General features: G+C 38.6%; 1 protein-coding gene across 3 annotated transcripts in view; it reads left to right on the top strand.

Annotated features, from left to right (window-relative positions):
- The window catches only part of kcnab1a (potassium voltage-gated channel subfamily A regulatory beta subunit 1a), a 151,401-nt gene that overhangs the window by 24,113 nt on the left and 100,623 nt on the right, over window positions 1–26,665 (top strand). The window contains exon 1 of one of the 3 annotated variants that reach the window (XM_086164822.1): window positions 20,738–21,390. The exons of the other annotated variants lie outside the window; for them this stretch is intronic. Within the exon in view, the coding sequence (XP_086020948.1) occupies window positions 21,179–21,390 (212 nt within the window). The 5' untranslated portion in view covers window positions 20,738–21,178. Of the gene's footprint in view, window positions 1–20,737; window positions 21,391–26,665 lie in introns of those variants that run through there. 3 annotated transcript variants of the gene reach the window in all.

Genomic DNA, 26,665 nt, shown 5'->3' with positions numbered 1-26,665 from the left:
AATATGAGAAGCTGTCAAATGGGAAAAAAACAAAAACAAACCAGATGTAATGACTTTTGTGTTGGATTATCCTCAGATCAAAAAAAAATCTTAAAATCTGGAACTTATTCTCATGGAACATAGATAATAATAATAATAATAATAATAATAATAATGATAATAATAATGATAATAATACACATTATTCTTGGCACTTTACTTGACTCTTAAGGAAACCATACAGACGTATACATATTCAAAAAATAAAGTTTTGAAAGAAACATTGAGAATAAAACCATAAAAGTGACAACGTGGAAAAATCCAACCATCTTCAAAAAAAAAACAAAAAACATGTATATACACACACACATATCTATATAAATATATACATACATATACACATTAATATAATGATATTATCCATATACTTTAATTCATAATCATCAAATGGAATAGGCCAGTTTATTTCATGGGGAAAATTCATTCTCTGCAATTAACCTGTTATGGATGAACCACGAGCGGTAGGATGCCGTCCATCAGGGGTTGAGTGTCTTGCTCAACAACACTTCACCACACCAGGATTGTTCCAAAGACAATTGCTCCACTTCCTGCGCTGCTAAACATCTCCTGATGCATTTTAAATTACATGGTGGGAATCACATTTCAACAGATCAGCTGGGCTCGGGGCTATGCTAAGAGGGACCATCGGTGACTGCTGCAAATAGGCAGGAGCGAGGTGATGCCAGGATACAGTGTTGTTATTTGGAACAATAATTTCAACTTTTAATGCCATACTGCGTTGCAAACTTGCACTTGCCTTGTATGGCGTCTCAGATGTGAAAGTATTGCTTGAACATCCCCGGGTATGCTAAAATATGGCCCATTTCACTGAAATGATCAACTTGTTCATTCTTTGGTTTCCCAGGATGGTTGCAGGTTTTATTCAGCTGTTAGTTCTGTAAAAGTTTGGGTCTAATGTCTCCAAAGCCCCTCCAAAGATTTCAGAATGCGCAGCTGAGTCAATTTCAGGATCGCTCACAAGTGGCTCCCTGACAGCCAATGAATCGGACTCTACTCTCACCTTTTTGCCCCCAGATATCCCGAACACCTCTGCAGTATTGCACCATTAACGATTTTCAAGAGTGCAACACCATGTTAATTGGCAATGGATTTATTTTTGAGAATCCTGTTAAAACTCGAGGGCTTTTATGAAACAGGTATCGAAGCAGAAATTTCTCAGCAACAGGTTTCATTCTCGATTGTTTCTGCCTATGCCAACTTCCTGTTTTACTATCTAATTATGTGAAATGGCCATATTTGCACCACAGGTTTAGATTATATGTATATAGAGAAATATATTTATGTGGTATGAAGTGATTACTGCATCTGGAGGCCTGTTCTCCTGGTGTTGTTCATTGGAGATGCTGAATTGGAAAGACAGGAATGAATGAATGAATAAATGAATGAATGAATGAATGAATGAATGGTTGTTTGTTGGCCATGATATTGTCCGGTGACCAGTTCAGGGTGTACCTTGCCTCAAGCCAAAAAGACAAATGGAATAGGGTCCAGCACTCCTGAGTGCATGAGTGCAGAATTAATGGTACTGATTATGAAAGAATGAATGTTTCTTCTTCCTGTTTTTCTCTTGCATTATGTGAAATGGCCGCATTTCCACTCCAGGAACAGAAAGCAATGGTAGTCCACATTTCCTTAAGAATTTATACATACACATATGTGGTTAGCAATGGTTTGGGCATCCTCAGCGCGGGTTTCCGCTGTGCTCTCTGACCTCCCCACTTACTAAAAACATGCAGTACTGCAGTAAGCATCATTTGAGAACCCAAATTTTCCATCGAGAGAGTGAATGGTTGCATGTCTCTATATGTGGCCTTGTAATCGACGGGTGACTGGTCCAGGGGAACCCTGTCTCTTGCTCGGTGATGGAGTTTAGGATAATCTGTATAGATAATGAATGAAAGAATGAATGAATATGCAAGTATTTAAACAAGCTTTGCAAAAAATGCTGTCTTCCTTTCCATTTTGACTTTTGTGCTTTTGTTTATGACTAGACGCCACACTGTTTCCTTGACAAGTTTTGACTTTCCTCAGAGGGAGGCTTGCCAGTCTGTATCTTCAGGGAGAGTAATACTGCTTCATGATTATGATGAAACGGGTGGAATATTTAAGAGCGGAGTTTTTGGCAGTGTTTTATATAGACGTTGAAAGTCTTATATTCAATTTAAGTGGTTTGTGAATTTTTCTTTTTTCTTTTTAATGAATTGTAATTGTTTGAAATCCAGCAAACAATAATTGAACATGACTCAATATTAGATTATATCTTTACAATCAATCATTTTAGAAAAATGAAAAGTAGTTTGGCACAAACTCATGATGGACAGTCATAAGACTGTCCACAGTTGTTGTATGATTGGTTGTGCGATTAGCTTTTATTTTTTCATTCTCCACTGAACTCTGATGGGACATAAGTCTGCACTGCATAAAACATTTGACAGATCCATCTTATGCTGGCGTTACACCGGAGGATTTTCACAGTTGCAGACAAAAAACTGAAAGCTAGAAAGAAATTTTAGGAGTTTTACTGGAGTCGGGGTGTGCTCCCGTCATCTCTGTTGTCAAGTATAAGGTGGTAATCGGATCAGTCTTTTCCGAGAATCGGGCGTATGACAATATCAAATGTGTTCGTTATTATCGTAGGTCTGCCAGTCTACTGTGATGTAACACAATCAACAACCAATAGTTGTACTCTAACAAAATTGGAACAAGGAAACCTGGTAGACAAACAATCGCCAGGGCAGTGCTGGCGGTAGAAATGGTATTTGTTGGCGGTATGGTTGAATAGGAACGGTGAAGGATCTCCCGATCAACATGGACCATCCAGAAAAAGGAGCAGATGGTGGAGCTGTGGGCAGAACAGCCCAGCTTGAACTCTCCAACATATCAGTATGAGCAGAGAAGGAAAAGCGATGGAGTGAAATAGCAGATGCTCTGCAAATACCCGACGTAAAAAAAACAAACATGCGTGGTGGGAAAAAATGCTAAAAGAATCTAGTTATATTCTTGTAAATAGTGACCCTGTAGCATTCATAGTCTTTGTATAATCTCAGTCTGAGACTAGGCTGAGACTTAAAACTAAAAACTAGTCTTGCCAGGAGATAAGAGCAGGTTTGAGATGATAGATTCCACAATTCTTTTTCAAATCTTTTCAAAGTCTTTTGATTTATGGGTAGCTTTAGGCAGTTTTGAAATGTTACAACTCTTGTACTGTCTCTCTCATTAATACTCCAACATTCGGACCTTAATAGCACCATGGTCTTGACATTGCTGATAGAAAGTCTTAACTAGTTCTGATTGAGCACTGTTTGGACTTTCAAATAGCCTTCAGATTGGAAAAGGTACTCTGGGCTTTAGATAGTCGGCTGGTACCCTGGTCTTTAAGTTACACTTCCTCAAGCTGTTATTATTGACCTTGATATGTGCTGGTTTTGGAGGGTTGATAAAGATGATATTAGTCTTGGTGAAGGGCCAGTCTGTTTGGCATATCTGTCAAGCCTGTCAGTCTAGTCCTGTAGGTAATGTTGGTTTCGGGACACCAGGGCCGATCAGGACACCATCTGTAAAACCGAAGGCTAGTTGTGTTGTTTGGGTCCACTGTATGCCTCTTGGCTTGTCAGCTACTGTGTCAGAATTGACGGATTTAAGATTCCTCTGCAAGTACAAATATAATGCCCAGATTCACTTTAACATAAAGGAGAATGTAAAGTCAACTGTCAAGGGTAGAAGGAAGAACTGGGGGATGGAACAAAATAGAGCACGCTTTTTGATCAGAAACATCCCCAAACAGCATCGGATATCTTTAAAGAAAGATTTAAAATGCAATCCCTGGGTAACGTTTAAGACAAAAATTGCCTGTGTGGAATGGATATAATAATAATAAACAATAATCATTGGATCATCACAGTGGGTTTGTAGTTAAAAATTAGTCAAGTTAATCTCCCTGACAGTTATTACCTATATGAGTTATATTGTTATAGGTCAAAGGGCAGGTAAGGATGGGAGTCGTGTTGGTTGGTCAAGTTAAATCGAGGGCTGCCAGATCTTCCCGGAGATTGCTTCTGATGTTTCTCTCAGGGATTTTTAACCCGAGTAATATCATCTGTGTTTTCCACAAATCGCTGATATTAAATTCCTTTCATGATTCAAGAGCGTGAGAGTGAAGTCAAGTGACAAACAGCACAGAGCAATCTTGCCGATGATTATACTTCCTGGAACCGTGAGATCATAATATACACCGTCCAAGGGGATAGATGTCTTCATTGCCTGATGTACAAAATAAAGTAATTTAAAATATAGGGCTTGTTCCCAAACGGCAAAGGCTCACAATGTATTGCAGTGTTATGTGATCATGGGAGAAAGTGATATAAATGCAAAGTAAAAGTAATCAGAGCATAAAATTGGTGCCGCAGGAGAAGGACCTCAGACTAGTCCTAGGTGTTTGACATAATCCAATTAGGTAAACGAATTAATGGAAACTAAACTACCGCTGTCCGTCTCCTCGTTCGACTCCGGAGCTGGGTGTCTCTTCTGAAGACACAAGACACGCACGTGACCGCACACTGAAATCCAAGCACGCAATCTCAAACAGACACGCGCCATCTGTCATCTGTTTCATTAACTCAAAAAGAGTAATCTTTTTCTCAATCGAGAAACAAAAATAGCTTTAGGATTTAAAATCACAAATTTTCTAAAAGCTTCTCGAAGTGTTATTTTTCCCAACATGTAATACCGCCATTCACTGGCTGAGGGTAAAAGATGTCATCCTCTACTAGAGACATCTGTCAAGAAACAGTTTCCTTCCTGGATCGTCTGACAGTTTTCCAGAACCTTCTTAAGGCCAATCAAAGATTCTTTTCCATGGCCTCTCCAAATTCCTGCTATACTTTGTTTTTTGTGAAACTGCTGCGCTTCTAGTTGCACAGTTTTGGGAGTCAGCTGGGGTCGCCTCCATCACATGCGCCAGTGACCTTCTGACCACAGCCCTGGTAAGCTGCTTCAGCAGTAGGGGCCTTGGACATGGGCCATTCAGACCCATGGTTGCCAAGTCCTTTGTCCCCATCCTGTATTGGTTGACAGTTTTCCAGAATCTTCTTGAGGACAATCAAAGATTCTCCATGGCCTCTCTTGCCATGCTTTGTTTTTTTTTGGTCGATTTTTTTAAAGTTTTGGCAACCACTAAAGCTGCAGCTTCTCTAGCTTGGTACTCATAAACAGTTTTGGGCGTCACCATGGATAGCCTCCCCTACACTGGGCTTCTCGAACGTGGGACATTCAGACTCCATGTTCAGCGTCTCACCAAGAATGTGGGAGAAATGTGTCAGGTTTGAATTGAACAGCGTTCCCATAGCGTCCTCCATCAAACATTCTTAGTCAACCCTATAAAACAAAGTGGATTTGCTGGGTCTGTGAGGCAGACTTGACAACTGAATTGTAGGGATCAGTGCATCGATTTCATTTGGTCAAGAGTCAAACCTATCGTCAATGACTTTGGGATTTCGCTGACAAGAGAGAACCAAGATACAGGCGGCAGCAATGGAATTCTGCCTCACAGCGGGTGGGCTTGGCTTTGGAGACAAAAGGAGTCAGTTGAGTTGGTTCACGCATCTGATAAGGATGCCTCTTGGGTGCCTGTTGTGAGAACCATTCCAGGCACGAGCATCTGATAGGAGGATCTGTGGTTGACTCAGAACTTCCCGGAAGGATTAGACATCCTGCATGGCCTGGGAGCGCCTATGGAAGCATGTGGTTGCATCTTTAGCAACATGGATGCACGGTTGACCCACTCAGACCTACTCCCACTATGACCTTGACTTAAATTAGTGATAGCATTATTGCTACGTGAATAGAAGGATGTGATCAATTTTGTCCATTGACTGTGTTCATATTAAATGAAATTAACATGCTCAGCCAATAAACAAGTCTCTTTTTCTAATAGCTTATCCATTTTCTTTGGGATTGATAAAGTATTTCTGATTCTGATTCAGATGCAAAAATAATCATAGTTCCATATAGAATTGCATTAAGTTAGTCCATTGCCCTATTTGTATTTCTTATTCTCCCCCCCTTTTTTTTTTACTGTTTATACAATTTTCTACTGTTATTTATTATTGTTATGTTTTACTTGAAACTCTGGCACAACAATTTCCTTTGGGATAAATAAAGTTGTTCTTATTCTTATTCTTATTCTTATTCTTATTCTTATTCTTATTCTTATTCTTATTCTTATTCTTATTCTTATTCTTATTCTTATTCTTATTCTTATTCTTATTCTTATTCTTATTCTTATTCTTATTCTTATTCTTATTCTTATTCTTATTCTTATTCTTATTCTTATTCTTATTCTTATTACAATTTAGGAGGAAATGTTCAAAAGTAATGTCAAGTATATATTTATAAGTATATCCCGTAAATCTAACTTAATTGTGGAGAAATTAAGACAAATAAAATGAAAGTAAAATTAACAAAGAAGACACCTTGACTGCATTTTATGGAAAAAAGATGGACTGACAACAGAATCATAACATGTAATAAAAGTGATGAACATATTATGTCAGAGATCAAATGAACTGCACCTTTGTCTCACAGACAGGAAAAAAAACATCAAGAACTTAAACACACCAGTGGTCTAACCGATACATTCTTCCATTCATCTGATATTTCTGTAACATGTCTTTTTTTGTGCACGAACATTTAAACCCATAATCCAATCTGACTCAGGTCCAAATAGACTCAATGATGTGTTGACCAAAGCCTGCGATATGGCCTTATTGCTACATTGATTTGCCATTTAGTTTTTTCGAAATACAAATGTCAGACTATTCCACGGTTACGGTTGTCTCGATTGCGAACACACACAAAGAAAAACACCATGTTGTAAAATATAACTGATTTTTAGTTTTGGATTTGCTGTCTGCATGACCGCTTTTGTTACATTTTTCTAATAAATTGAACTACTGTGAGAAACTGATACTTAATTTGGGTTTTCTTTTAAAATTGATCTTAGTATATGATTGATAGCTCTAAATCACAAAACAGCCAATTGAAATTAAACGTCACTCCTCTTTTTCCTCCTCCTTGATTCTGATATTGGATTTTTGATTTTTTACAGTTCAGTGAAGGTTGTTCAAAAACCTTAGAATTTGGATATTCGGCTGAATGCTAGTAGCTGCCCAGGGAGATTTGTAATTGTAATTGTTATGTTATGAAATATCACAATGTCTTTATAATCCAATTTTATGAAGTGCAGGATCTCCATTCTCAACAGTAACTTGTACTCGTACATATTAGTTCCTCCAGATGCTGCCTGGTTGCCATCTGGCATTTTTATTCCTGCCTGGTGTTATTTTACTGCTGCTTTTTCCCACACACACAACGCCTCCATACTGTTTCCATAGCAATGCTATTACTGGGATGATGTTTTTTTTTCTTTTCTGTCTTTTTTTTTCTTTCTTGTTGTTTCCACTCTTGACTATCAAGTGTCCATATCTGGAGACTCTTCAAAAGGCTGGAATACTGCCCTTGCAACAAATAGCTAATTGTAGAGTAGGTCGTGTGGGAGTGCGTGCTCATTACACACTGCAAGTTGAGTGTTATTATGTCATGGTTTCAGGCACTAAAGACAAAAGTTTAAATAGAAACTTGTTGCCTTGAAAGTTTGCTCTTCTCCAAATGCGCCAAATTTTCAGATCCTTTCATCAAAATAATGTTACTTGTCTCCTTATATCAATGTATTGCATTTGTAGCGATGTTATCCCATATTATTAGTAGTGACTATTACTATAACTATAATAACTATAGTAAGTAGTAACTATTTGCTGCATGTTTCCATGAAGTCCTGCAAGAAATATTGAAGGTTCTCCTGCTTCCTTCCTTACTTAACAGAGATCTGCAACACCCTCTCTGGCTACTCCGCAGATATTTGGAAACACCTGTACTACTTATCGGGAGTTATTATTTCATAAATATCAAACTACCGACCCCAAGACCAAAATCATTACATCGTGTAAGTAATGTTGAGGGTTGTGACACTGTGATCTCGCTTATCTTCAGCAGCTATCTCAAGTGTGTATGGCAAAACTGTAATTTAATGCACCTCTGGGAATAATCTCCACTAAATGGATATGCTCAGGATTACGACCCAATGCTGACCTTTATGTTAGTGCCTGTCTCTGTCTTTGTCTCGCTCTATGTGTCGCTATGGCGATGAGACAGATATAACAGAAAGGCAAAATAGAATTGTTACATATTCTGTCCATATGATGGACTTCAGCGACCATTTTTACGATTGTCATTCCTTAATTTATTCACGATCTATACCGCTTATCCTGCAACCAGCGTTGATGGGAGGCTGGAGTCTACTTTAGCTGTCATTGGGTGAAGAGCAGGGTTTACCAGCGACTGGTCGCCAGTAGATCACAGCACTACATACAGTATACAGAGATACAACCATTCACTTCCTCATTCATTCGTTCCTTCATTCACTTGTTTTCTTTACTAGTTATTCTGCTGTCAGGGTTGCAGTAGGGCTGGAGCGAGAAGTCAGGTTCATCATGGCACATATCCAGACATACAATTCACTGACTCATTTACACGTCTGGGCAATGCTGAGTCTGCATTGAACCTATTGCATGTTGTTGGACTGCAGGAGGACACCGGAGAACCCAGAGGAAACCCAAGCAGACATGCAAACTCCTCAAGGAAAGACGTCTCTGTCGTAACTGAAGCAGTAAGCTTCTTGCTGTGAGGGGGAAGTGTTAACCACTGAGCTGCCATGCTGCCCTATTACAATTATTTTATGGATTTTTTTTACAAAGTGAATGCTTAGGTTATTTCTGAATGATTGTAAGTGATATCGGGTATAAATGTAATATTCAATAAATATAGATTTATAAAAATTATATATTTATATATATTAATAATAATAATAATAATGATAATACTAATAACCTTTATTTATACTTGTAAGACCACTGAGGTCTCCCTCATTTTCAGGGTCGACAAGTTTACAAGCAAAGCAGAGCACAGCACAACAATAAAATGAGATCAAATTAAAAAATAGGAGATAAACTAAAAACAGGTGCAAATGTGATTAAATGAAAGACAGTACGGAAGCAGTAGATAAAACTCAAAACAAGTAAGAATGAGATCAAGTGGGGTGGATAAAGCTAAAAACAAGTACAATCGGCAGTACAAATTAAAAAAAAAAAAAAACAGTAGATAAACTAAAAACAGGTGCAAATGTGATTAAAAATGTGATTAAATCAATTATATATTAATAATTGATATATTTTTCCGGTTGGATGCACAATTGCTGCACCGTGACCATGCAGGATCTGGCCCAATACAGAGTTCAAAAACATATGGAGGGGAATATTCCCTAAAAGTTGAAGTGACCCCGGCCCACATCTGGACATGCAGTGCACTGGACGCTGAGTGCTTTTAATCACAAGCAAAAAGCAGAGATCTTGAAGCACTGATAGGTTAAACCTTAAAGTTTTAGAGCCACATCTTTGACATTTACCAACGAATGCTTGAAAATTCTCCAGATCGGAAAAAAGAGTAGCCAGGATGATCGAGGAAAAGACAAGACTGATAAACCAAATTCAAATATATATTACAAACATTTTGTACATTTTGTTGAATCCCTTGCTTAGATTTTGCTCATTTTAAACTTTTAAAAATGGGCAGCCAAATCAACTGACACAGACCTCATCCCTTGTGTTTGTTTTCATTTCCCTGTCTTGCTTTCCGTTCGATTAAACCCATTAATCCAATCGTGTTTTGTGCGCAATGGCATGGAAAACTCGACCAATTACAGTGAATAGGATCCTGTCTAAGTGAAGACTTATCTGACGATTTACCGCAGTTCAAAAGTGAATTACTCATTTCAATTGATCCTATTGGTTTTTCCAATGCGCCTGACAACAAACTAAGACCTATTAAATTTTAATATAGCAATAGTCAGTGGTCAGTACAATCACTAAAGCCATTATGTGATTGGGGAGCATTCAGGTTTGTAATGGAAGTAGGCAGGGGAGGATAAATGTTTTTCATTTGGGATCAAATGCTGACACAAAACAGTCTGAAGGTTTATCAGGGGGGTGTTAGTGCCATAAAACTGCCAGGATGTACCACTCTAATACCCCTGCAGGCTGATGTATCCCTGATACATGATCATCCTGCTCCCATCACTTTTTATCGATACCCATGGAACTGGAGAAAATTCCCAAGAGTGACATATGGTGGTGTCCATCAGCCAGCGCATCGGCATGCATTTTCAGCATTTGCAGCGGAGGATGCCTCTCATATGTTAAACAATTGCAAAAGAGTTTGCAGTGATTGATTAATCTCTGCATTTGTGCTCTCCATGACCCTTGAATAGCTGTGTATTGTGAGGATGGAAAAAAAATGGAACACATTCAATGTAATAGAATTTTGCTTTCAAAAATGAATAACTTTCAAATCAATGGACCTAATTATCTAATTTGCAGCTACAGCTTCTTTTTTTAATTTTAATGCATATAATACAAAATGAACAAGAGAAGCATTCATGCTTTTCCTCTTGCGTTATAATTCTGGCCCTAACTCAGGTCATTGGTAATATAAAAGGACAACATTTAAATAGTTTCCCACCCGGTATCGTAACTGTACTGTTTCTTTCTTTCAGTTTGAAATTGTAATAAATGCTATGTGGGGCTGTTCCTGGACCCATATCAACTGCATTTGGCGTTGTAAAACATTTGTTATTACCTGTTACACATTAAAAAAAAAATGTCAAGGCGGGGAGATTTATTTTATTTTTAGAAATAATCTCTATCTGAACAGGCAAATCTGAAAATGGATATTACATGACAATGAATTATGCTTGAGGTTGTCGTAAGTTGAAAGGAAGCGTGTGTTCAGGGCAACAACAAGGTAACGTTTAAATGTAACTATTCTATATATATGTATATAAATACAAATATAAATGTATACAAACAGATTAAAAGAAATAAATTGAAAAAATTTTAACAGGAATAAATATATATATATGATACACATACATACAAGAACCCACACACTTACATACATTTCACAACAATTAATTTCCATAACATATAAGCATCTTCTCTTCTGTCTTTTATATCTTTATATGTATATACACACACACCAACACTAGCACACACTCACAAACGCAATTAAACATGTATGTATGAATGTGTGTGCATATATATATATATATATATGTTCATATATATTTAAGTATGTGTGTATATGTATATGCATGTATGTAAGTACACACACCTACATACACACATATATAAAGTAAAGTGTAATGAAAAAGGACATAGTTAGTTGGTGTAATATGTATATATATATGTGTGTTTATGTACATATATACCGTATATATGTATATATGTATATATATATACATACAAACACACACACACACACGTATTTATATATACGTATTTATACAGGCATATATAGATGCGTATATAGATGTGTGTACGTATGTGTGTGTATGTATACGTATATAGGAGTATTTATATGTATATGGATACATTTAAACATACATGTACATATTTGTGTAAGTGTGTACATATATTTTTTTTTAAGTATTTATATAGATGGGTGTATATATAAGTATATATGTGTAGATGTGTTCATGCAAATGCATATATATATCTATATATATATATATATATGTTGTGTGTGTGTGTGTGTGTGTGTGTGTGTGTGTGTGTGTGTGTGTGTCTGTGTATGTATATGTTTATGCATTTGAGGTGGCCTGACTCATTTAATGGACAGACTTCTGTCCTGACAGAGCAGACCCTGTCAGTAAGGAATTATCACTGTCCCTTATCTCTGTTCCCACAATAAAAAAATAAATGCATAGCTCTTCAAAGTGTTCTAGAAAAATAAAATGCACAGATGTGGATGGCTTGAACTTCTACCAGCTTAAATTGTAACCAATGCCATCAAGTGACATTAAGTTACATTAAATAAAGAAGGACTGTTCACTTTACAGGAGGAGCAATTTTAAGAAATAAAGTGGAGTAACTTTTGGACTTTTACTTGTAGTAGTTATTAATATTCAACACTTCTTGCAAGTTAATCGATTTTACCCAGCCTGGGATAGAGTTTAGCCAAAATCTGTGGACGCAAAGTCAGATTTGCTCTAATCTGACTGATACAATCCCCTGCAGCTGTCATGTACTTTGGCAGCGGGAGCGGTTCAGCCCTGTGGGCCAGAAAACAGGAGCTCACAGGCATTTAGGAAGACTGACACCCTAATATTGCCATGTAAACTTACGTCATAATACTCCAGGCAGAGCTGCAAACAACAGTGTATGCGTACAGTGTGTACTGTACCAGAAGTGGTCATGTCAAAACCTGGTACAAGATGATGAGGCTTTTCATTTTATCACATTTCTGGTTAACTGAAGTTGCACAACCATTTTTTGTTATGAGTACAATCCCTTACGCCTGGGAAATGTCACAAAAAAAAAACTCAACAAAACCCATAAACCCACATGCAAATATTCACACTTGCAACAAAGAAGATATGGTATGTTGTCACTGTTTAGTGCGAAACTATATTAGCACCAGACATGTTCAGGTTTGCTTGTTTTTTTCAAAGCTTTAAATGACTCTTCAACAAATGAATTGTAATGAATTGCAAATGCTTATTTCTGATGAAATGTTATGTGGATGGGAATTACTGATGAATGTTGGCCAGAAAAATGGGTCCCTGATTTGACACTTCCAAGAAGCGGCACAATAAATGAACGTATAACCGAACGAGGCTAGAAATGGGCACCAAAAAAGAGAGGACAAATGGCTGAAAACGTCAATGTTTGAGAGTGTCCGAGGCTGAAATGGCCCTAAGTGATGCCAAGACATCAGTCATGGACACAAGTCCAGGAAAAAAAAGTCACTTGTCCATTCGAACAGCCCTGGGTTATGTTCTGATCATATTTCTGACACTTCCTTGAGGTTTTAAATGTGAAAAACGTGTTTTCAGATCATTTTGGGCAACCGCAGCCCAAAGATGTAAAGTTTGAACGCTTCACAGTTTTCCCTGGTTGCCGATACAATTAAACACACAAACACACTCCTCTGACTCCCCAGGGCGCTTGTGCTCAGGCTTGCTTAAACCAGTTATCTCAAACTGCAATCCAGGATTTTATACGTCCCATACTAAGGTCATTAATAATACTAGAGACCAAACGAAGTGTTCTTTTTCTCTGTATTGGGCAATTAAAGTGTTGGTAAAAGTACAGCTAGCAATTTTTGGATAAATCCTGGGCATGAGCTGTGGGAGCATGGGGGTTCAGTGTTGTCTGAGAAAGTCTTTGGGTTATTTATTACACCATTCTCAGTCCTGGTGTTACATAATAAAGACAAATGCTATTCTAATCTCCTTGAGCGGATAAAAAATGTCAAGGGTAAATGCTATGTTCAATTATATGAATGCATTTGCTCAAACCCATTAACGGTAGGAGTCTTGTGAGTAGTGAGTTGACGATAAAGTTCAACACATTGCTCAATCTGTACAAAGAAAGGTACTAAGGTTTGACAGAGATCATGGCTTTTTATCCTTGCATTCATAAGGCAAAACCATTAGAATTTACATAATTAAGACTTTAACCATTTTACTGGTTATATCATGAGGTCAGGAACTATTTTGGGGTTCACTATGACACACCATTCCAGACGGCTGATCTTGACACATGAGCTCAGCTGCTGTTGTCATTTTATTTAATGGTAATATTTGTTTTGATGATATATGTACAATTCAGCATCCGGTTTTCTTGTGCAATAAAATGCCCAAGATGTTGAGCTACTCCACAGTGAAAAACTCCAACAACGCAACTACTACATAATGAAACAGTGGGCTGACAGTATACACTGCAATACTCATTATTGCTTATACATTCATTTATTACTTCATTATCTACTGTTTATGCTGCAATCATGGTATCCCAGGTACCAGGTGTTATCCCGGGTGTTACTGGGTGAGAGGCAGTGTTTACCGTGGACCAAATGCCATTAAAAAGCAGGGCCAAATATATACTTAGACAACTATTGACCCTCTCATTCACATATCGTAACAATTTAGGGTTTCCAATGAATCCGCTGCATTTTTTATCGGCCTCAATGGTGGAATTGGACCAGGGATCTTTTTTTTGTAAGGCGGAAGAACTAACCACTACGCCACCGTGCTGACATCACTTATAAATTGTTAGTATTTCTTAGAAATGTAAGTAATGTAAGTTTTAGAAAATTGGATGAACACAAGGTAAATTCAAAATTGTAACAGCAGAACCAAAAAGTGTCTAGCTCTAAAATGGAGCCAAATATCAAATAAAAAAAAAGGCTGGATTTAGCTGGTGGGTTTTAAAAGCACAAACTAGCAATACATTATCCAACGCAGAAAGAAGTAAACCATCCAGTATTGTTCTGTGAATTTCACCATCAAAGCAATTTCTCAGAATTTGGATGAGAAATATGTAAACCTGTTTCTGAGCTATTCCAGATCAATACATTTTTTTTGCCATTAATCTTTGCCATTTAGATTCAGTCCACGATGCACTGTTTTGTTTCAAATGTGAAGGACCTGAAACGTGTAGAAAGTTTTGTTGTATTTGTTTGACATGGCGAAATGAAAAATGACACCCTGGGCACGATAACATACCTTGCTTGACTCAGCACTTTTTGAGTGTTTTTAGAAAGTAGGAGATTAATAAATTCCAAAATATTAAGCTCGACTCCATATGCGCGAAGGCTTTGGTGGGGTGGAAGGCATCAATGTGGAGTGAGCTGCTGAAGCTCGGCTTTTCCGTCAGGTGTGAGATTGATCCGGGGCGCTTTATGGTGCGGGGCTGAAGAGAGAATGGAAAAGCAGAGGTGAAAATCTAATTTCCAAAGGATTTGAAATGAGGAGAAAAACAGATGATAAATCCCTCCAAACACAGGCGCGAATGTAGAAAATCCATTCATCAACATTGCATCAAATTCAATTAAATATCTATTTTACATTAAGTTCGATTTTTTTTTCGGAAGATTGCCCTCTGTATGGGTCAGATAAATACAAATGTAGCAGTTCGTACTAATGGACATTAATTAAATCGTTTTTTGTTTTGAATCAACCCAGTCAGTTCTACCCCAGTCAATTTAGACAGAGATAATTTAGATACCAATTCAAAACATGGCTGTATTTACTCCTTAGTGCCTATGCACTGTAAACGTCATATAACTGTACTTTTCTATGTATAAAAGATATGCTTTATTACAGCTTTGCACAATTTTATGATCCAGAAATTTCTGTCAGCATGTTCCGCATTGCATTTACACACTGAGGTGTAAAGCTTCACAGTCAGCTGCTGCTAGTGCAATGAATACACTAGATGACTGAGGTAAATGAAATATAGGTCAGGCTGAAGGAGGTAATCAACAACAACCGTGTGGAGAATGATGTCAGAGTGTGCAGGGGATGATTTGTACAATGAGCAATCGAAAGCCCCAGGATTTGTGTATTACAGGTCAATAGATGGTAAAATTCCCGACAAGTACTGTATCTGTGGATACTACATGGAAAAAAAACCCCACTTGATTCAAGCCCACATGTATCGATTTAGGCGGGCTATTCATAAGCCACTTGCGGCTCATTTTGAGCTGCTTAATACATAATCACATGCAGCGAACGTGTTTACATTTTCATTTGCAGCATTTTATCCTTCAAGGCCTGGCAACACTCTTATCCTAAGCCATGGACATTATTCAAAACCGACTCAGACACCTAGAAACACGGGTTTGTACATGAGAATCTGGAAGAGGATGCCTAAGCTTTTCAGTGACAACAGTTGATGTTCATTGGGTTTCCAGTTCACCAGTGAGGTAAATGCTGACCGTTGGTCCCGACTGTGGGGTTTTCAACTTCCTGCCAAAGGTCCTGCCAGTGTCTGTTAGAAGGAGCGTTAAACCGGAGTTTGGCTGCCACAGCTGGAGACTGTTTGCTCATTTCACACAAAAGGGATGGTGTGCTTTCAAGTTGGCATTTATGGAAGAAACCCAGCGATTTAATACCATATTGTGAATTGTGAACTTAAAGTGAATAGTGGGCAAATAATGCCTATTGGAGTATTGATTCATTCCAATTGGCCCATTGTTGTTATTGAGTGCAGTTGATTGGAATGATGGTTAATCGTAGTCTGCACTGGCCTCTGTCTGTGATGGTAAACCAAATGTGTCAGGTATTCACGAATGTAGCAATAAATGATTTCCAATTAACTGTTCATTTGATCAAAAGCTTAAATGATTCAACGCAAAAATAAGCATAAATAAAAAGTCCACAGTCCTACTTCTTAAATGCAATATATGGAGGTTAATCAGATTAATAATTAATTAATCACCAAATAAATTATTTACATAATTAATTAATAATTAAACTTAAGAAAGGGGCTCTGTAGTTACAATCAAAACCAGTAGACGTCCCTTGAGATTTGAAGAGACTGTGACCTAGTTATTTGACATCATTAGTACGCTACTAGTTATCAGCAATGCTTGAGGAGGTAAATACAAATGTTAATTTAAGACAAAAAATAACAAAAAACACTAAAATTTGACTCTATGGAAACCTCTTCAACACCTCAGGAAAAAACCTAAGGCAACTCTTTAAGAGCAACAGATTAGATGAGCTGTGATGATCAAAGAATATTTTACAAGGATTATTACAAGGAGATGAGAATATATTTGAAATTGTTGAGATTAGGAGTTGTTATATACAGTTGACAAAGGATTGCATAAGAGTTCTATTCTTGTCCTGTACATGCTCTGATCACTGTGTGATTGACACCTCATTAAAACCTGTCATAAGTTTTATTATTACAACAGGATAGTATCTGAGTGTTAATATCTCTACTCCGCAAATTCTGAATTTTTAATTTCTTTATTTTGCACATGTATTTTCTTCTGATAAGACTTTATCTTAGTGGTAAATTTAATTTCCAAGGCGGGTGAAACTACGCTTCCTCTTTCTGATAGAGTTTTGCACCAGATGTTGGGATTGAGCTCTCAAAGCAACAACTGCTCATAGTCGTCTGGGGGAGTTGGGGGATGTAGTATGGGAATCTGATTCAGCAGCAGAGACATATTTAAGTGTTTTTTTAGTAGGTGCTGAGGTCGACCAGTAAAATGCTAGAAACAATATTTGTCCCGATTGGCTTGGGGAACATTTAGGAGTCTCCCCGGAAGCGCATAAATGCATTATCTTGAAAGGAGATCAGCGTTGCCTTTATTTGGTTGGCTGCCAAATAAAGGCTAGATGGATGTATCTGAATGAATTTATATTGACAATCCAGTCTATTAAAACACGATTTAGGAAGAGATTAAATCGGTATATATTGGGGATTTTAATGTTTTTTAGTATTTATCCATCCATCCACTGTCTGACGCTTATCCTGCACACAGGGTTGCAGGGGGGGGGGGCTGGAGCCTATCCCAGCTGCCATTGGGTGAGAGGCAGGGTTTACCCGCAGGTTGTCAGCCAATCACAGGGCCACATATAGACACACAACCATTCTCTTTCTCATTCACAAGTCATTCACATATATCCATTCACTCTTAATCTCATGTCATATAGAAACATAAAAACAAAAAAACGTTTCTGTGGGAAACTGAAGAAACCCATGCAGACGGAGAAAGTGTAAACTCCACAAAGAAATTCCCCCCTTCCCGTCAGAACTGAATTGGACTAGTTGCTGTAAGGTGGAAGCGCTGACCTTGCCACCAATTTTTGACATCTTTAGATTTATGTACCAGCACAAAGTAACACACACACACGGGCACACTCAGAAGCACACACATGGTTGGCATTCACAGATTCAGCCAATGATGCTTATTCATTCTCCTTCCACATCTGTGACACCTCAGCGGGCTGATTTCAGTCCACATGTCCATACCTCCCCCCAACACGCATTTTCATTTCTCCCTCTCATTTGCTTTGATTCATAACTGCACGTAGGAGTTACAGAGCGCCAGGTTACGACGATTGTTGAACGTGAACAAATATTGAATTCTTCGAGGACGATCTGTGATAATCTGTGTGCGATAACCTTCATTTACTTCATGGACAACAAAGAAGAGTGAATTCACTAAAAGTGCGATGTACACTTTTAAAAAACAGAATAGAGAATAAAGTGAAGGATGTAAATTGGAGGAGCACCGAGTCCTCTTGGTTCCTCCTGCACCCCAAAAACATGAAGACGAATGTTTGGAAAAATTGGAAAATTGCCCAGATGTGTGAATGGTTTTTTGCCATTATATTCATTATATGTGGCCCTGCCATAGACTAGTGACTGTAGAGGTAGTAATTAATAATGTGCAGCAGTAAGATATATGAATATTAGAAGAAATCTAAAAGAAATAAAGATAAAGAATGTAAAATATATACATATATAATCAGTAAAAGTCAGAGTCTTCAACTGTGCTTACAGCAGCAACATCTATGGGTAGATGGATTTATAGTTTAGTGAACAATGAGTGAGTGAGTGAATGAAAGAATGAATGAAAATACATAATTTTGAGAGCAGATAAGGAATAAATGAATGAAAGAATGTTTCTGCTGAAGTTCTCCTTCCTGTTTTACCATTGTGTTATGTGAAATGACTATATTTCCACTGCAGTGAGAGGAAGTGATGGTATTTCACATTTCCTTAAGATTTTATTTATACATATACACTAGTCCCTTGCTTAGTGCAGGGGTTGCATTCTAGAACCAATAACTGAAAACCTGCGAAGTAGCGACCATATTTTTATTTTATTACCTTTTTATATTTTAAAGGTCTTGACCCTCTTAGTAACCCTTTCCATACTCTCATAAACACTTCCTATACTCTCTCTCTCCTATACACCTTCACACTCTTAATTTTTTTTCACAGCATATACAATTGTAACAGGTACTAAACATTGAAGATACTACAACTTGGGTGATGAAAATGATTGGGATGATTAGCTGTGATAATAACATATATTCACACAAACAAAACACAGCACGTCGTTGTTAAATGCACAAGGCGAGATGCTGAATGGATGCTATGCACAGGAGATGCAGAGAATGATGCTATGGTCGCTGAGCCAATCAGTGCCCAGGATACAGAACACCATATTCTGGTTGGTCATTACCTTGAAAATGCTTATTTTATCATAAAAATGATTGGATGAATGAATACATAAGAATACACTTATACCACAAAAACCCGAGGTATAGCGAAAAATGCACAAAATAAAAATTAGCTTTGTAAAGGTTAAAAATCTGCAATACATCACAGGTGAACTGCATTATGGCAAAGGACTACTGTATGTGGCTAGTGGTGGTTAGCAGCAAGAAGGACCCTGGTTCAGTTCCCACAGGGGGGCACACTGTGCCGCATGTTCTCCCTCTGGGGTAACACATGCAGTAAGTTTATCGGCGCCCCGAAAAGGCTAAGATAGATCCAGGATTCAAAGGGTTTATTTCCATTTTTACTGTCTGGATACATGATTCCCTGTCCAATGAAATTCTTACATGCTGTCCACAGGTGCGGGTTCTATGCATGTAGTTTAAATAGGCAGTTAAGATAGAACATGATTATGGACTCCTGTCAGCTGTTCAGGAGCCTGATGGCAGTCGGATAGAATGGGTTCTTCGGTCGTGTCATCCTACATTTCACATTGTGTGAAATGAGTGAGAACAGTCTGTGTTGGGGGTGGGCGTGCTCCTTGGTGATGGACAAATGAATGGTGAATGAATGAGTGAATGTAAATGTCAATAAATGAATGTTTGCCTCTATATGTGTCCCTGAGCTTGACTGGCGCCCAGTCTGAGGTTAACCCCGCCTCTCTTAGATGGACTCCCGCATCCCAATGACCCTGAATGGAGGCTATGCAATAGAGTTCCTTAACATAGCCTTGTAATTCCCTTGCCCCTCTCTCACCGCGCACATACCAAACTTATATTGTATATATGCCCTTTGCCTGAACTGTGTTTTTTGTATTATCTTAAATTTCCTGCGACAAGGCGCCGACATGCCATGTCAAATCCCTGTGTACGTTACACATTTACATTTGGCCATTAAAGAGATACCGATTCTGATAATGGACATATGGATGGAAAAATTGCCCGGATGTGCGCATGAGAGAACGACCGGTTGTATGTCGCTAAATAACATGTGAATGGTGTCTCTATATGCGGCCTTGACACGGATGAGCCCTGCCTCTTGCCTGACAACAGCTGGGATAGGCTCCCGGGGTGAAGGATACATGGTGTAGATAATGAATGAATGTTAATCGGAGTAAACATTTGCGGAGGAGGTTTTCACAAATAGGATACAGGTGTGGAGCGACAGTCTGGGCAAGGCAGGACGAGAGCAAGGCTGGGCGAGAAAGAGAAAGGCGGGGGGGTGGAAAGGGGGGGATGGCAGAAGTAGGGGTGACACACTATATCGTCAAGCGACGCAAACAGTGACAAGAGGATGACAAGGAAAAGAATAATAAGTGACAAGACTGGATGAAGTGCTGACGGCACACGTGTAATGAATGATGCTCCCCATCAGGACCTTTGTGACTCCCAAACCTTGTCGCCTCCTTCCTCATCCTCTTCCTCCCTCCTCCTCCTCTTCTCACAGACACAGCATCACTTGCTCTCGCCTCCCACAGCCAGAGCAGCAAGAACGGGTTGCCGCTCCCTCTCTCTTCTCCGTTTCTCTCTCCCTCCTGCATTTCGTCCCATCCCTCTTCACCAGCAACTCCGTTTTGCCATTCCGCTGCTTGGAAAGCCCCCCCCCTCCACCCCTCCTCTCCATCAGATCGGCATCGAAGGAAGGAGGAATCTAACCGGACTGGGGGGCGGGAGGGGATGGGGGGGCAGAGAACCGGCGGAGGCAAGATCCACTCGAAGACTTGAAAAACGTGAAAGAAGATCCCCCCCTAAAAAACAACAACAACAACAACAAAAAAAAACAATTGGAGAAGGAATCGAACTGAAGAGCCGGGAGTCCATTTAAAAAAAAAAAAGAGAACTTCGGGAGAAATAGTTTTTTTTTTTTTTAAATCTCCCCCCCCCAACATCCACCCCGTCCCAAGCGACCGAAACTCAGCCATGCAGGTGTCCATCGCCTGCACGGACCACAACCTGAAGAGGGGGAATGGAGGAGACCACAGCAAGCAGAGCGCCACCAGCCCCAACGTGGTGAACCAGGCAAGGGCCAAGTTCCGCACCGTGGCCATCATCGCCCGCAGCTTCGGCTCCTTCACGCCGCGGCACATCTCCCTCAAGGAGTCCACGGGGAAGCACACGGGCATGAAGTACAGGTGTGTCAGGGGCTGGGTGCGTGTGTGTGCGTGATATACGGAGTTCGATGAACTCTGTGCGATTGTTTATTCTTTAGTTTTTTTTGTGACATTCCTTTTTTTTTTTATTGGTTATTACTGGTTATTTGTGTCTTTAAACATATTACTTGAACTGAAGTTCTCAATATTACATCTAAATATTTGTGTGTATATATATATATATATGTAGGCTTATATATGAATACATATATGAGAAGAAAGTGATAAAATGAATATTCATATTAATGTAAATATATATATATATATATAATATACAGGGGGAGAAGGGCAAAATACACACACACACACACACACATATATGTATATATATATATACATATATATACATATACAGGACTGTCTCAGAAAATATTGTGATAAATATAAATATATATATATAAATATATATATGTATGAATATACAGGACTGTCTCCGAAAATTAGAATATTGTGATAAAGGTCTTTATCTTCTGTAATTAGAAAAACGTAAAATACTTTTTCATGATATTCTAATATTTTGAGATTGGAGTTTTCTTAAGATGTAAGCCATAATCAGCAATATTAAAATGATAAAAGGCTTGTAATATTTCAGTTGATTTGTAATAAATCCAGAATGTGTAATATTTTTGTTTTTGTAATGGCGTTACAGATAAAGAACAATAAAGAACTTTATCACAATATTCTAATTTCCGGAGACAGTCCTGTATCGTGTATATATATATATATATATATTTATATAAATTAATTTGAAATAAACATATAAATAAGTATGAAAGAAGAAAAGGACTACACCACAGTCGTTGTTTCATGCGTCTTATATTTACTTGTCGGGCATCTGTGGCTCCGCTCCAATTTTGAGGTTATTGGTTCGATTCCCTGCTCCTCACGTCTACTGGAGGTCGTGTCCTCAGGCAAGGCACAGAACCCCCCCAGTTGGTCCTGGTCAGCGCATTGCGTGGCAGTTCTGTCGCCATTGGTGCGCATGTGTTTGTAAGCGTGAGCATGAATGGGTGAAGGTACGGTTTGAAACTGGAATCCATTTCCTTGCCTGACTATTTATTTGTTTTTATATTTTCTCCGAATTTCATAGGAATCATTGCAGATACTGTTTTTCATTTCAAATCTCATGGATGTCTCATGGAAACTTATTTTTCTTCAGTAAATTTTGGTTTTTATTTTTAGTTTTTATTTTCCACCTCTCTTGTTTGTATGCCTCACCTAATTTCACTCCTTTTTAAAATCTCACATTCTTTTTGGATGTCTTTCTCTTCTCTCCTATTTCATTTCACAAAATACGCCTCACCTGCCACCTGACTAAAATATCTTGGTCAGGTGGCAAAATCAGTTTTTCATTGTCTCATGCTGAACATTTCTGACTGCATAATATGAAATCTCAAATGGAATTGTCATGAAGCAAATGTGAATAATTGCCGCCTGCATTCACATGTTGCAGTTTATTATATATCTCAATGTCTCCAATTTCTTTATTTCTTTGGAAATCCTTTTTCCATTTTGCTCACAAAAGGATGTTTTATAGCTATGAATGGCAGCGCTCAAATTTTTTCCAATCCCACACACCTTCAACTACATTTCTTTCTCAGCTTTTTCTGTAGCTGATGAGGAGTCTTTCCAGTGTGGGCAGCGTGTCTGAGTCTGCTCGACCTCGCCGGCTTTGTTTTCTCGGCTGTGCGTTTGACTCTGACAGCTTCGGGCCACAAATCCTACATTAAGTAAGGTGTCTTGACCATCTTCCTCGCATCCTTCTCACATCCCCCCGCTCACCTTCGATATAAGACCAGGACATGTTTGACGGAGTGTGTGGAGTGATGTTGAAGACGATGAGATGACGAACGGCAGGTTGAATAGAGTGTGAGATATTTGCTGTCTGAAACAGGTGTATGAATGTAAGCCAAAGAAGAAGTGCGTTTTCTCAGTTTTTGCAGATATATGTGTAAAAATCCAGAATCATTTTAGGACCCACCGAAAAAAAGTACAGACCGCCTGCTGTGCTCTGAGTTTGTTGAAATACTTAATGATGCAAAATTGATTTGCAAAAGTTATGGCGAAATAAATATTTCATTCACTGTGGAACGCATAAAATTGCCAGAATAAATGTTTTTTTTTTGTTTTGTTTTTTTACTGGTAGTTAAAAACAATCTCAGAAAAAAAAGGCATCTTCTTAGATAGTGCGTATGTGAGTACACACAAAATATCTTTTCCAATTTTGGGGCCACATTTTGCTTTTTAATTGGCCTGCCACATTCTTAAAACATAAGTCGGTGTTGACTACTGGAGAATAAAGTGATCCTAAGGACTTAATGTCCGCCAGTACCTAAAACGTGTTACCTCGGGCACAGAGGATTTGAAAATTTGTCACGTCTTATCATCGTTGGTGCTTTATTATTGTGAAAATTTTGCTGAGAGAAGTGCTACTATTCTGCGTGGACCACTGGTACATATATTTTCTAGGCTCTGAGGTTGTCTAGACGATATGTAATTGAAGTGTGCCGTGTTGCTCTTTGCAATGAGAGCTGGGAGTCAGGTGGGCAGTGTAAATCGTGGCATGTTGCCATGCCACTGGGTGACGGGAAGAATAGCCTAGATTGAATTATGGGGGTTGGGGTGAAAAAAATGCAACACTTGGATCATATCACAAAGTAAAAGAGGAAATAAGCATTTCGACAACGTATGACATTCGCAGACTTTTGAATTCCTCCCATTGAAACAAAAGTTTACTAAATGATGGCTCATGGAAATGCATTTTTGCAAGTTTGATCTTTACCTGTTAAAATAAAGGTCTACCAACGTATGGCTCATAGAAAAAAATCCTTGGAATTTCCAATGTTTCGCATAAAAAAATAAAGATCTATAAATGACTAGAGCGTGTAAACACACTCAGACTTCTCAATCTTTTATGTCAAAATAAACTTTACCAATGTTCGGATAATGGAAGCACATTCTCAGACTTTTCAGTTTTTCACTTTTCAATCTCTCCTATCAAAATTAAAGTTTACCAAATTATACATCATGGAAACACAGACTTTTTCCAGGTCTCCATTGAAAAAGAGGCTTTTAATCTCAATGGGACTTTCCTGGTTAAATAAATGAGAAATAAAATAAAATTAATCTTTCCTATCAGAATAAAAGTTTGCCAATTCATGGATGATTGAAATGCAAATTTTGACATTCAATCTCTCCTGCCAAAATGCTGGTCTACCAATGACCAAGGCATGGAACATGGAAACATATCCTTTGCCATCCTGGCAATAATAAAGGTCTATCAGTGTACTGATCATGGACACGCCTCCTTAGACTTTAAAATTTTTCTTGTCAACACAAATGTCTACCAGTGTTATCACATGAGAATGCATTCTTACACTTTTCAATCTTTCCAATCAAAATAAAGGTTTTACACCTTAATATGGATCATCTTGAGCGAAAAGACCAATTTCAAGATGAGAAACCAAATCTAAATTTTGCGCAGATTGGTATTGGAAGAGATGATGGACAGATGGGTGTCTGTAACTGACAAGTCTCATGGCACCTTGTCACAGCATCTAATGATTAGCCAGTTGTCCCTGAAAAAACTGCCATGACGGACACTACTCTTGCGATCCGAGGGCACCAGTGGCCCTGTCCACCCAAAGCAGGCCTTTGTGAAACATGAAAAATGAATCCTCAAGCTCTACCTTTGGAAAGTGACTTGCAGAAATGCGGCGCACAGCAAAAAGAAAATTAATGCAGCTGACTTTCCGTGTTTCAGAATTAATGGAGTGACGTTTTTGCATGCAGCAAGATGTTAAAACCTATCCCTCATATCGTATCCAGGAGTGGCAGCTGTCAGAGTCCATGGCAGTAACTGAGACGTGAGAGAATATTACATCTGACGAGTGGTGATGCTACATTGTCAGGTGAAGACGATACTGGACCTGCAAAAAGACCCCGAGGCAGCTGTCTGGGCGGATGGGACTCCCCGACAAATGCCGAGCACGGAGGTTTCTTTGCTTAAACAGATAAAAAATGTATCACAAAGCCCAAGGTCAAATGGAGACCTAAAATGAAGACTTTCTGTTGATAAATGATTTAGTCGCAAATTGGAATTTGATATAAAATAATTTTCCCATGTTATGCTTGCTATGTTTAATGCGGTGGATTTATTTAGAATTTTGTTAAAGAATGTTTCCCCAAAACTACTGGGTACAGTCCATCTGCCATGTATTAATGAACTCACCTGCTGTTGTGTCCAATGATCCCTCTAATTTTTCATATGTCTGTGCAAACAGACAACCTCCCTGAGGACCACTGTGAGCCACATTAGATGTGCACGCTGTGGCCACACACCAGTATCACACCTGGGATCATAGCTTCCATTTAGTCCAAATTTTTCCATCAGAAAACTCGCTTACTACTTTAGCTTCGCTGCATGTTTTGCAGAGCAGACCTTTCTCACTGGACAAAGAAAAAATCTCTCCCAGTTTCACTGCTTGTTCTTCTATTTGCACAAAATTCGACAACCATTCCAACATAAAAGAAACAGATTTTTCACTGCCCGCTCGTTTCGCCATGATAAGGGGTTAGCATGTTAGCATTAGCGTCACTTGACTCCGCCACACTGTTATTATTGTTATATAGTGTGTATTGGCAGAGGACATGCACAAATACTGTCAATGCCATGATTGGCTGTGATTGCATCGTATCGTATGATTGGCTGGACACGTGTCACTCACTGAGGTTCACAGCAAAATGAAACAGAAAACAATGTTATATAGCTAATTCATTTGCAGTGCGCTAACTGCGCTGGATAGGTTTTCTTGTGCGCTGAGAGTGTGTGAGCAGTGCGCAATTACGCAGTTGCGCAGCCTAGAAGAACATTGGTTGTGTCAAAGTTAAGTCACAACAGGGTATAAAACACTATATATTATTTTTGAAAATAAATTTCTGCCTGCATATTGCTCTGATGGCAAGATAAAGTATTAAGATGCGTGAGGCTTCAAAAACATTTGGCTCATGTGAAGCTGTTTCTGTTATTTAGTTTTTGGAAATGTCAGCGATGACTTAGTGTGCCTGGGTTAGAGCACAACAGATCAGGTGTTATCAAAATATTTGTTGTCCCTCCATCTGCTCTCCTTCTTTGTATTCGCCGGATCCATTCATGGTAAAAAAAAAACCCAGAGTAATCTAATGCCCTCTGGACTTGCTCCAGGGGTACCTTTGTGCATTCCTAGATGTTTGCCATTGTGCATTGAAAACAAATCAA

The sequence above is a fragment of the Fistularia commersonii genome, chromosome 18 (genome assembly GCF_037954325.1).
Source record: "Fistularia commersonii isolate RoL2024-O1a breed Wild chromosome 18, RoL_Fcom_v1.0, whole genome shotgun sequence".
Taxonomy (NCBI): Eukaryota; Metazoa; Chordata; class Actinopteri; order Syngnathiformes; family Fistulariidae; genus Fistularia; species Fistularia commersonii.
Note: the sequence above shows the minus strand (reverse complement) of the source record. Positions and strands in the feature narration are given on the sequence as shown.